Source organism: Magnolia sinica, chromosome 4, assembly GCF_029962835.1.
Source record: "Magnolia sinica isolate HGM2019 chromosome 4, MsV1, whole genome shotgun sequence".
NCBI lineage: Eukaryota > Viridiplantae > Streptophyta > Magnoliopsida > Magnoliales > Magnoliaceae > Magnolia > Magnolia sinica.
Genome location: NC_080576.1, coordinates 9,587,267 through 9,601,150, shown reverse-complemented (window position 1 = coordinate 9,601,150; position 13,884 = coordinate 9,587,267). Strand labels below are relative to the sequence as shown.

The window sequence follows — 13,884 nt, the reverse complement described above, 5'->3', positions numbered from 1 at the left end:
CTAGGGACCCCCGCTAAACATCCGGATAGCTCCGACGCACATCCGGGTCTACTCCATCAATTTCGAGCTAATATATTTAAAAACAACATAATTATATCTAAAAGCATCTGGATACCTGGAGAAGGCCTTCCATATTCGTATTGTTGGTTACTCATCCCTTTGTCTATAAGCCACAATCGACCAACACTTTCTATTGCTACCTGTACTCTGAAACCAACACAAATATAACTGGAAAACAATATAAGGAATAAGAAAAAATTAAGAAAACATTTACTAAATAAAGATTTTCCAATTTATCAGTAAGGTTCAATTTATTAGTCAGATATATCCAGCTAGACCAAATACTGCTTCTTTTTTTCTAGATTGAAACAGGGTAGATAGTTGATGATCTTTTCATATATAACCAATGTGACATATGGAGAGATGGACTCACAATTATGCCATGTGCCTCACTCAAACATCTAACAAATTTTCTTTCTAATACAACAAAAAAGCTCATCACTTGTCCATCCTCTATTCATGAAACAAAATGAAGGTTCTTCTTGAAACAATGCTGGGTTTCAAAATCAATTTGAAAACACTATATATAAGCGTGTTTTGCATAAATGATAAAAGCCATATATATAAGATCTTGATGTAGAGTGATAAAGCAATTGATGGTGTCAAAAATTGCCCAGTCCACATTAAATGAACATGTACACTGATGAGTTTGGTGACTGTTTTATACCAAAATCTACCCAATGCCTCTGAAAAGCAAAGAGATCTCAGGTCCATTTAGACATTTGACTGAACATTCGATAATTCCAGGGGTCTGAGGAAATGAGATCCTCTTTCCCATTCTTTTCAGTATTGTGGTGGAAGGTTGTATTGTAAACAATGCTATGACTGGTCATGTTCGATCCATTTCTGTTGTCCTATCAGTTGCCTCAATGGATAGGTACCTCCTTTTTCTTTTTCTTTTTGAGAAATGAAATTTTCATTGCCGATTAGAAAAAAGAGAAGAAGAAGAAGAAGAAGAGCTAACTCAAGATTCTACAGTTTGATTCAGCAGTTCTTCATGGGGACAAAAAACAACTCAAATCTCCTTGCTTACAACAAAATCCAATCATATCAGGGAAAACATGAATAACCAACAAGAAAAACAGCGTATTAAGAGAAGCATAGTTCATTTTTTAACCAAAATCAATCAAGATATTAACACAAGTGAAACCAATCAGCAAAATCTGTACTCATTTCCTTAACCAAGGCAATAGAATGAGCAAGGAACGAGTATACAACAGCAGAAAATCAATATCATTTGCAAATCCTCATTTCCTACAACAAAATCCTTGGAAATAGTGGTAAAGAAAAAGCAATGTAGGAAGTACATGCTAATGTGGCATGCTACATCAGCTGATTGCATCACTGGTCCAATGGGCCTTGTTTTTCTCTTTGCACCCAATAAGATTTTATATGTATTTTTATTTCGTTCTTAAGGGATGAATAACAAAACAAACATTGTACAGTTCTCAAAATGTCTGATTGGTTAAGACCTAGTACACTAAATCTGTGTATGCTTCTTGTTACAGTGTTTTGCAGATTGCATTGAAACAATGTCGCGAAACTCACTGCCACTTCTGCTTCAATGAATTTCCAGCAAATAGTATACCCTGTTCGTCATGTATGATTTCAATGTATTGCTCCCAGCATTGCCAAGAACAGGCAGGAGGAATACAATCTTGGAACAGTCAGCTCAAAGATACTATGCATGAGCACATATCAGACAAATCTGTTGAAAAGTTACAGGCATCCAAACAGGCCCTTAGTTGCATTCTGCTTCAACTGATCAAAAGCACCAGCTCTAATTTTTGGGATAAAGCCCTAAAATGATCTGTAAAAATGAATGAATGGCATGGATAAAATATTTACATCATGGTGGGACCATAGATCATGGTGGTGCTGCAGACGAAATCGGATTGCATACTGAGTTACTCAGTACGCTCTTATTGTACTGAGTAAACTCAGTAGGGCCCACCTTAATCCCAAAATCCCTAAATCCCCATATCCCAAAATCCCTAAGGGCCTGTTTGGCCGGTCGGATTGGAAGGGATTAGATGGTATTGGAAAGGATTGGAAGTTAAATCCCGGGATTGGCCTGGCGTGCCAAACAGAGTCGTGATCTAATCCCAATCCCATGGGTCTTAAGACAATCCACTGACAACACCATCATTACCTTTAAATCTCATCAAATCCACCTTAATTCATTCAAATTTGCCTGAGATGTGTTTGGTTCGAGGGATTGGATGGGATGAGAAGGTTTAATCCGGGATTGGCCGGGCATGCCAAACAGACCGGATATAGCAATCCCATAGATCTCAAGACAATCCACTGACAACACCATCATTACCTAGAAATCCATGCCATCCACCCTACTACCATTCAATCCCTTCCCACGGGCCCTAAATCCCCAATCCCCAAATCCCTAAATCCCCAAATCCCTAAATCACCAAATCGTTTCAAACGGTCTTGAGATTGAGAGAGAGAGAGAGAGAGAGAGAGATACCTCATGTGGATGTACGAGAGAGAGAGCACCGAGAGAGACAGAAACAGATAGAGGGCGCGGTGGAGAGCGGACCGAGAGAGAGAGAGGGCGCGGTGGAGAGCGGACCGAGAGAGAGAGAGGATGCGCGTGAGAGAGAGGATGCGCGTGAGTCAGAGAGGGCAGCAAGGAAGGGAGGGCGGCGAGGGAGAGAGAGAGAGAGAGAGCCCTCGCCGAGGGAGGGCAGGGGTGAGAGAGAGAGAGAGACAGAGAGAGAGAGAGAGAGAGAGAGAGAGAGAAACGGTGAGATAGACGGGGCTCTTTTGAGCGCGCGCCCAAATTGGGGCGAGATTGACCGGGCCGTGGGCCCCACCATGATGTATGATTTTCATCCATGCCGTCCATCCATTTTTACAAATCATATTAGGCTATATGCTGAAAATTAAAGGGAAATAAATCTCAGGTGGTCCACACCACATGAGAACAATAGTGATTGGATATCCACCATTAAAATCCTCCTAAGGCCCACTGTACTGTTTATTTGACATCAAATCTGTTGATTTGGTCATCCAGAACCAGATGAAGGGAAAAAACAAAAATAAGCTTGATCCAAAACTTTTATGCCTATTGATCATATTTTTAATGGTCGACGCTCATTTAACACGTTTCCTGTAATGTGGTCCACTTGAGATTTGCATATATCTCATTTTTGGTCTCATGATGTAAAATTATCTGTAAAAATATATGGATAGCATGGATGAAACACATACATCGTGGTGGGAGCCATAGAGTACTGAACACTAGTCATTGGTTAGTGTCAGGGGAGTAGTCAATCCGTTCTCAAGCGTACAGAGTAAATCCTATGGGGGCCACCATAATTTATTTATTTTATCCACTCCATCTATCCATTTTAACATATAATTTCATTACATAAGTTCAAAAATGAAGCCTATAAAAATCCGAAGTGGACCACATCATAGGAAATAGTATAAACTGAACATCTACCATTAAAATAATTTGTAAGGCCACCGAAGTTTTGGATCAAGTTGATACTTTAGTTTTCCCTTCATCCATGTATTTTTGATCTATTGAACAGGTTGGATGACAAATAAAAATCATTGTAGGCCATAGGAAGATTTCATCGGTGGAAATCATTATTCCTAATGTGTTCCTGTGGTATGGTCCATTATGTCCACGTCATCCATCTGAGAGAGAGAGAGAGTGAGAGAGGACAGAGAGTGAGTCTCTCTTACGAGCAGTCATGGGTCACATGGTCTGTGCTCTGTGGGCCCCACCATGATGTATGTGCATGTTTCATCCTTGTCATCCATCTATTTTTCATTTTATTTTATGGTATGAGACAAAAAATGAGGTATATCCCAATCTCAACTGGACCACATTATAAGAAACAGTGTTGAATGAGCGTCGACCATTAAAAACCTTTTGGGGCCATATAAAGTTATGGATCAATCTGATATTTTTTTCTCTTCATCTGGGCCTATATGACCTAATCAACCAGATATGATGTCAAATAAAAAGTACAGTGGGCCTTAGGAGGGTTTTAATGGTGGATATCCAATCACTATTGTTTTCATGTGGTGTGGTCCACCTGAGATTTATATCCCTTTCATTTTTAGTATTTTGCCCTAATATGATTTGTAAAAATGGATGGACAGCATGGATGAAACACATACATCATGGTGGGACCCATAGAGCACCGACCAACATCCAAAAACGATTACTCGCCTCGAACATATTTCGTATGAGAAAGATATTGGGCAAACAAGATTGATTAACAATTTGAGTGAATTTTGATTTAAACATCTGAAGTTATTTACTTTTCATGTTTGGATTGATCAGATTGTCCAAAAACAATTAAAGGTTGTTCATAATATCAAAAATATATAAATGAATAGAAAACACAAACATCAGATTGATCAAAATCTTATATAGCCACCAAGAAATTTTAAATGGTAGAGGTTCAATCACACTATTTCCTATGGTGTGGTCCACTTGAGCTTTGGATATGCTTCCTGTTTGTTCTTTAGACCTCAAATTATCTGTTAACATGGATGAATGGAGTGGATAAAATAAATAAATAACGGTGAACCCCACAGAGTTTACTTTGATAAAGGTAACGAGTAATTCACTTAAATGTAGTGGAGAAAGGTTTCCTTAAAAAATTCATAATCATATATTGGGCGCTAAATGTGATTCACATATCCAACCCACTCATTATGTGTGTCCCACTTGGATGAGGGGTCGACCAAGTTTCAACCGCATCCAAAACTCATGTGGGCCCCACCAAGTGCTTTTATATTTTTAGGATGTCTTCACATAGTTTTAAATGGTATGGCCCACTCAAGTTTCGTTTATCGATGATTTTTGAGATATCTCATAACTATAAATGGGACACATCAAATCCACGATGTTGATGTTCAACACACATCATGATGAGGCCCACAAAACTTACTAACATCAATTCTTAGGTTCTCACAAGGTCAGTTATAAGTTGGGTCACAATTTTAACCGAATATTTGGCCCATTTCACATGTCTAGTTCATTCACTCTATTTTACTAATTAATTCTCAATTTGACTAGTTACTCGCCTCAATCAGGCTACATATATCTGAGAAAGATATTGGGCATACAAGATTGACCAACAATTTCGGTGAAATTTGATTTAAACATCTGAAGTTATTTACTCTTCAATTTGAACTGATTAGATTGTCCAAAACGATTAAAGGTTCAATTAGTGGATGTGCCTAATAATTTAGTAATTTTATTTTTCACAAATAAATTTAACATTTTTTCAGAAAATATATATTTTTCTCTTTTAACTAAATATCATTTTTATTATAAATAAATTTAACATTTTTTTACAAAATTTAGTTTTCTTTTTTAAAAATATATTTTTTTACAATTTGTCAATTTTTTCACAAATTTGTTTAATTTTTAAAATTTATTTTTCAAAATATCATTTTTTAAATCTCACTTTTGTTATAACTTTTTAATTTTTCTTGTCAAAATACAAAATCTGATTGGTGGACTTGGTATGATTTGATGGATGTCGGTCGTCTTTTTTTTTTTCTTTTTCTTTTTAGATTCCATTTGGCTTAAACTATATTCCAATTCTTTTTTAATTAACAAACAGCTTAAATTATATCTAAGCTGTGCAAGTTTACATCTCATTACTTTGGAGACGAGTTAATAGCCGAAAAATGATAACATGAGAATGGCGTATACTAATGTATGCATTTGGTACCAATTCTTAATGTTGGCAACACCTGGCATACCTGTACCTCTCCAAAGGTCACACTGATTGAATGATCTTAACTGTCTGAAATTGCCGTTGGATTAATTTGGACCATTTTCTTTTTGACTATCCTGAAGAACATTGACTTGTACTATTCTTTTTAAACATCTATATGCTTCAATCTCCTTTGGTCTGCACTTGTGTTGAAGGGCACATCTATTATGTTGGGTAGAATACTTATTTTAATATCACAATGATTGGATAATCTCAACCATCTAATATTACCGTTGAATTTAGACCATTTTCTTTTTTACCAAGGTATTGAGGAACTTTGATTTGCACTCCTCTTTCTTAAACGTGTATATTTTTTTTAACCTCGAGTTAACACTCTTCTTCTTCTTCTTTTTCTTTTTTCTTTTCACGTTTACATGTTTTTAATCCCACCTTGTGTATTGTAGGCCACATCCATTTAATTTGGTATAGATCCTTTTTTTTATTCCATTTTTCTTGTCAAAATACAATATCTAGTTTTCTTTTTTAAAATATATATTTTTTTTACATTTTTTCAATTTTTTCACAATTTTGTTTAATTTCTTATTTTTTTTTTCAAAATATTATTTTTTCAATCTTACTTTTGTTATATAACTTTTTAATTTTTGTTGTCAAAATACAAAATCTAGTTTTCTTTTTTAAAAAATATATTTTTTTTTTTACAATTTGTCAATTTTTTTCACAATTTCATTTAATTTTTTAAATTTTCTTTTTCAAAATATCATTTTTTATCGAAATCTTGTTATATAACTTTTAAATTTTTCTTTTCAAAATACAAAATCTAGTTTTCTTTTAATATATATATATATATATATATATATATATATATATATATATATATATATATATATATATATATATATATATATATATATAAAATTTACAATTTTGTTTAATTTTTTAAATTTTCTTTTTCAAAATATCATTTTTTAAATATCACTTTTGTTATATAACTTTTTAATTTTTCTTGTCAAAATACAAAATGTAATTTTCTTTTTTAAAATATATATTTTTTTAAAATTTGTGAATTTTTCACAATTTTGTTTAATTTTTTAAATTTTCTTTTTCAAAATATCATTTTTTAAATATCATTTTTGTTATATAACTTTTTAATTTTTCTTTTCAAAATACAAAATCTAGTTTTCTTTTTAAAAATATATATTTTTTTTACAATTTGTCAATTTGTTCACAATTTTGTTTAATTTTTAAAATTTTCTTTTTCAGAATATCATTTTTTAAATATCACTTTTGTTATACAACTTTTTAAATTTTCTTTTCAAAATACAAAATCTAGTTTTCTTTTTTAAAAAATATATTTTTTTACAATTTGACAATTTTTTTACAATTTTGTTTAATTTTTAAAATTTTCTTTTTCAAAATATCATTTTCTTATCGAAATTTTTTTTTTCAAAATTATCAACTTTATTAAAAGTTCTTAATTTTTATTTCAAAATCTAAAATTTTTTCTTAAACATTGTTAGTTATTTTTCTAAGCTTTTTAACTTTTTTTTTTTTCGAAATTCATAATTTTTTTATTTTTATTTTTAATGTTTGAGTTGAGCATTAGTCTAATGTAGATAGTCTTTGACAATCTCAAATAACCACAATAAGACGGCTAAGGACCGTCTCTAATAGAGACAGTCATTGACAGTCTTAAATAGGGACTACTAAGGTCCGTCCCTAATGCGGGTTATTTTTGCCTCCCTTGCAGAAGTAGTAAAAGACGGCCATTGACCGTCTATAATTGAGACGGTCCATGACAGTCTCAAATTACTAAGACAAAACGGTTAATGACCATCTCTAATAGAGACGGTCCTTGACAGTCTCAAACAGAGACAGCTAAGAACCGTCCCTAATACAGACTATTTTTAGCAGTCCTAAATTACAGGAAAAGATGGCCAACGACCGTCTCTAATTGAGACGGTCCTTGACAGTCTCAAATTACCAGTAAGAGACGGCCAATGACCGTCTCTAATAGGGACGGTCTTTGACCGTCTCAAATTCCAGCATATAAGACGGTCAGGGACCGTCTCTTATTCTAGACGGTCAATGGCCGTCTTTTATCTGCAGTTAACGACGGTTTTCGACCGTCTCAAATGATTTGTGGACGTTCAAATTTTCAAGACAATAATAAGGACGATCAAGGGCCGTCTAAAAGTTTAGAGACGGTTTACGGCCGTCTCTAAAGTGTCTTTAAACCAAGCAATTTTAGAGACGGTCCAGAACCGTCTCTAAATCCGTCATTTTTTTCCATTTTTCACGTAGTGAATGGACCACACCACATAAGACTCTTGCATTTAATGCAATTAGCCTTTAATGTTTTGTGCATTTAATGCAACCAAGCTTATTATTTGGTGTGGTCCACTTAAGCGTTGAATCTGCCTCATTTTTGTGTTAATGCGTTAATATGATCTTTGAAAAGGGATGAACGACTTGGATAAATGGATACATCACAGTGGGCCTGCCTACAGAACTGCTTGTTCGGGGCTAGAGAGGGGCTGGGGTAGGATGCAATCCGTGTCCACCTCTCAGTGTCTAATCCGCCTACATCCACTTCCTTTATGAACGCGCGTCTTACTCCGTCTGGGCAGGGCTCTGTGGGGCCCAATGTGATGTAAGTGTTTTATCTACTCCGTTCAAAGATTTTCTCAGATCATTTTAATATATGAACCAAAAAAATGAAGTAGGTCCAAGGCTTAAGTGGACTACAAGGTGGGGATTGAACGTCCACCATTAAAAACTTCTTGTGAGTTGGAGAAGTTTAGGATCAAGTTGATATTTGTGTTTTCAATTCATCCACGTCTACATGACCTTATGAATAGGTTGGATGGTAAAGCAACATAATGTTTGCACTTAGAAAGGTTTCAACAGTGAGTGTCGTTATCAGTATAACCTCCTTTATTATGGTCCAATGGAGCTATGGACTTGCCTCATTTTTAGGATAATAACTTAAAATGATATGAAAAAATCTTTTAATGGCGTGGATAAAACACTTACATCACAGTGGGCCCCACAAAGCCCTGCCCGTTTGGACGACACAATCGGGGTCATATTAAAAGTTGCAATGGACTTCAACACTAGCTAAACGCAAATTAGCTACGACAAGTTACATCACCAGACCCACTATGATGTATGTGTTATATCCATATTTTTCATTCACTCTGAGATGTCAATTTAAGGCATGAGACAAAGAATGAGTCGTATCCAAAGCTGGAATATACCCACCACAGAAAACAGTGGATAAAGTGATGCCCACCATTAAAAATTTCTAAGGGGCATAAAAGTTTTCGATCAAGCTGAAATTTGTGTTTTCTATTCTTTCATGCATGTCTTAACTTATGAATAAATTGGATCTCGGATAAACATCATAGTGGGCCTTAGGAAGGTTTCAACGGCGGGCGCAAGGCTTTTGCAGAAAATACGCGTGAGAGAAGTGGATGGATATTTTAATAACCTATTTCACATGTTTTGTTTCTCTAGTTTCCATATAAAATCTCCTTATTTGTTTAAAATTTTCACCATCTGAACCAATAACATGCCGCCAACACTCGACCATATGGAAGGTATAATACGGTTGAGCGTATAGTACCTTTTCCATATATATATATATATATATATATATATATATATATATATATATATATATATATATATATATATATATATATATATATATAAACCTTCTTTATCTTGTAAAACTCTCAAAAATTACCTCTCGTGCCCTCTCTCTTGCTCGAATAAGTGAACCTCACCTGCAAACCCTCTCTCCTTTACTCTCCTAGCCTATTGAAGCCCTCTCTCTCTCTCCTTCTTATCTTGCCATCACCCTAAGGCTCCCTATTAGTCAGCCAGAGAAGTGAGGATAGTGACACCCACCATTTAAACCTTCCTAGGGCCACACCATCACCCAGAGCGATAGTTCGGAAGGGCATAGATTAGGCACCATCCCCACTAGGACATAGCTAGAGACTAAAGGTCCTGTTAAAGGATTTGTGGGGCCAATGGTGATATAGATGTTTTATTCATGCCATCCATCCAATTTTACAGATCATTTTATAGACTTCATGAAGCAGAGGATTGAATTCCTACTTTGAAAACTTCCTAATGCCCACTGTCATGTTGATTTGCCATCCAACTTGTTCATAACAAGGTTAGATAGACATGTAATAAGGGAGAACATAAATAAAAGCTTAATCGAAAATTTCTGTGCCCCTAAAGAAGTTTTCAATAGTTAGCTTTCAATCCTCATTGCTTCCTATGGTGTGGTCCACTTGAGCTTTTAATTTCTCTTTTTTTCGGCTCATTCCCTAAAATAATCTGTCAAAATTGATGAACAGCATGGATAAAACATATACATTACGATGAGCCACATGAAGCCCCTCACACGACCGTCGGTCTCTACGTTGGTTGTGTGTGCTGCCCAATCGGTGACTGTGCCCGAAGGGATTGCGTATTGAGTAACTCAGAATGCTAAGCGCACTGGGAAAACTCTGTAGAGCCCACAGTGATTTGTGTATTTTATCCACTCTGTCCATCAATTTTACTAGATAATTTCATTGTTTGATCTTAAAAATGAAGGATTTCGATATCTCAAGTGGACCACACCACATGAAACAGTGTGAATTGAACATCTATGGCTGAAATTTTCTTGGAGGCCACAGAAGTTTTAGATTAAGCTGATATTTGTGTTCTCTCTTCATTCATGTACGTGTGATCTTATGAACACGTTGGATGACAAATAAACATCACTCTAGGCCCTAAGAAGGTTTCAATGGTAAAAAAATCATTATTCCCAATGTTTTCTGTGGTGTGGTCCACTTGAGATTTGGACATGCTTCAGTTTTAGGGTTAACCCTTAAAATGAGCAGGAAAAATGGATGGACATCATGGATAAACCACATACATTCACAGTGAGACTAACAGAGTTTACTCAGTAATATAAACAATCCGATTTGGCTGGTTTTGGAAGTATTTTCCTTTGAAAAATCATTTGCAGGAAGTTCTTGCATTCGGAAGCTAGATGAGGCCCATCGTAATATATGCTTGTAATCCATCCTCTCTTGTTCACTCCCCAAGTATAGGGTTGTGATGTAGTAATAAACTTGGTAAGACCGAGGTCGAATCCACAGGGACTGATACCTGTACGTTATCTGAAACCAAGTAGAACTAGAACTAGACTAAGATGTGATCTAAACCAAATAGAATTTAAGAAATAATTGTGGAATAATTATCTAAAACTTTAAGGAATTCAGAGGAAGGAAACTAGGGATTCAGAGGATCCACTTGTAGAGATCAGGGAGAAATTATGCCTGCTTCAGAAATCATGGAATTTAACTAGACTTCCTTTGATATAGTTTTCAAGAGGTGAAAGGTATATGAATTAGAATGGATTCCATCACCAAGCCATGCCCAAGAGACAAAGTAAACAACAGAATTAAACTAATTACCAACCAACCAACAATGTATGAGGATCAGGAAGGGTACTGTCATCCTACCATGCCCATTGGACAATGATGAACAACAGGGGTTCCTGACTTCATAAACATAAAAAAAGGGAAAGAAATACTCAAAGCCATTGCAAACCCATTGTAATTTCAGTCACAACAGACCATAAAAGACTAAGAAAAATATTCCTTCAATAATCAACTATATCAAATCCAGTTTATGAATTAAAGGCACACAGTAAAATCTCCCATCTCGCTACAGGCTTCACCTCTTAGCCCTAGCTAAGAGGTTTAGCCAAACATGAATGGCTTGGACTCAAAGCAAATAAAAAGAAAGAGAAAACGAAAAAATAAAAGAAAAATAAGAAAAACTTCTTATCTTTTCTCTCCCATCTTCTCTCTCTGTCTTCCTTTCTTCCGTCCTCCACACATTGCCAGCAGCTTGAATCCCTCCAGCCACATCTAGCAGAAAGCCCAGCTCACGTGCTGATCTCTTCTTTCTTCAAAGCCAAGACCGCCACCCACGGTTTCTCTGCTCTTCCTCTCACGTTCCAGCTTCCAGCCCTCCTTTTTTCTCTTTCTTCTCTCTCTTTATAGGTGCCAGGGGCTGTGCAGGAGAGGCCTGGCCGGATTGCGAAATCCTTCACGGCAGATTCCTTGCGGAACTCTGCTTCTGCAACAGGAAACGCTTAACTGTTTACGTTTGGACTTAGTTTGAGAGGAGGAGTCTTCCCCTCTTTGAAATCTGCCAGCGTGGCGAGTGTAAGCACCCCTTGTATGATCAAATGGACGGCTTGGATCGTTGATCCGTTCACGGACGGCGGCCCGCAACTTCCCGCAACTTCCGGTTTTTCCGAACGTGCGTAAGGCGTACGCAGAGGAGCTGACGTGTTCGGTGGGCCCCACAGAGATATTTTCGAAGAAATCCACCCCGTCCATTAGATTCAGGACGAAATTTCAGTCAAGAATGGGTAGTTTTGAACGTCCATTGACGCAGCCCAGAAAAGAAATCACCTCAAAAATTGTTTTGAACGTCGCAGGACTGCCTGTTTATGGCCTCTGTATCGCGCACGTGTGCTTGCATGGGTCCAAAAGTTCAGCAAGGTTTTGTAGTAGTCGAGGCCCTCTACACGATGAACGGTTTGGATTGTCCGTACGTATGCTCTGTGGGGCCCACTAGCGTCCGTAAAAATGGACAGCGTCCGTCCGTTTTACGTGAAATGGCAGTTGCCGTATTTGAGAAGGAGATGCGGGTCAGCGCTACTGACCCGCGTAACGTGGTTTGGTGCGGCTCAGCACGTGTACACGTGCAGTGTACATGCCTCACGTACAAGCCCCAATGTGATGTGATTTGAAAATCTGATCCAGCCATTTACTTTCTCATCTTATTTAAACCGTCGATACCAAAGTTGAGACAGTTCTAGATATCAGGTGGGCCCAGAATCAATGGTTTATAAGCTGATCTGTCAGTTGGGGTACTTCCATAGTGATCCGAGGGCTGAAATTTGATATGTACGGTTAATTTATGGCCCTCAGGCCATGTATGAAGTTTTGAGCCAATCAGATGGCAAGAACTATGTGATCTTGCATTTTTCACCAATTTCGGGCCTCTTTAACGTGAATGGCCTGATTTCCTCGGATCCTTGATGCATAATTCCATCGATCTTCGTCCCCTAGAGTCCGTCCCTTGCCTTGGGTGTCATCAGAGCGTTAAATCCATGGTTTAAGCACCCTTTTTCAGTTCATGCTTGTAAATACACTCTGCATCACAAATACAATTAAATCAAGCTATTAAACGGTGTCATGCTTGTAAATCCATGCAATAAATGGGTCTGATATGCAATATTTGACCCTCAACAGTATTCATTTTGCAAACTCATTTTAGGACATGCTACCAAAATTAACCTGAATCCAAGACCCAAGTGAGCCACACGATAGGGAAATTTGGGGGAGGAAAAAAAAAAAAACCTACCATGGAAACCTTCTTGGGCTCAACCTTAATGTTTATATGCCATCCAAACCATTTATAAGGTCATTCCCATTAGAATGAACTAAAAATATAAAAAAGCTTATCCTAATACCAAACTTTTGTAGCCATACAAATATTTCAATGGTAGTCATTCAATCTCCATTGTTTCCTCTCATGCAGCCCACCAAAGTCTTAGATCCAGCTCACCTTTTTTATCTCATCTCCTAAAATGAACTCAAAAAATGAATGAATGGAGTGGATTTTCACAAGCGGTGCTCCTCCAGCGCCACCTTCCCTATTGGTTTTTCAAAAGTTGTGGGCCTCGTCGTGATATATGTGTTATATCCACACCATCCATCCATTTTTTGAGGTCATTTTAGGCCATGATCCCAAATACCAGGAAGATCTAAATCTCAAGTGGACCACACCATAAGAAACGGAAGGTAATGAACACCTACCCTTGATAACTTTTAAGGGGCTAAACATGTTCGATGACAAAAATTAATTTTAGTGGGGCCCTTAATTTATATCGACGTCATCTAGTGAACAGGTTTGATGGCAAAAAAGGAATTATAGTGAACCCTACCATTTTTTAATGATAAATTTTAATTGTCATTGTTAATTCTCATAGGGTTCATTTGAGATT

At 36.6% G+C, this 13,884-nt stretch overlaps 1 protein-coding gene across 1 annotated transcript in view; it reads left to right on the top strand.

Annotated features, from left to right (window-relative positions):
- LOC131242022 (protein DETOXIFICATION 27-like) overlaps positions 1-11,962 on the top strand; it is a 47,670-nt gene extending 35,708 nt beyond the window's left edge. The window contains exon 12 of the mRNA XM_058240376.1: positions 11,867-11,962. Coding sequence (XP_058096359.1) covers positions 11,867-11,962 — 96 coding nt within the window. The remainder of the gene's footprint in view (positions 1-11,866) is intronic.
- The last annotated feature ends 1,922 nt before the right edge of the window (positions 11,963-13,884 follow it).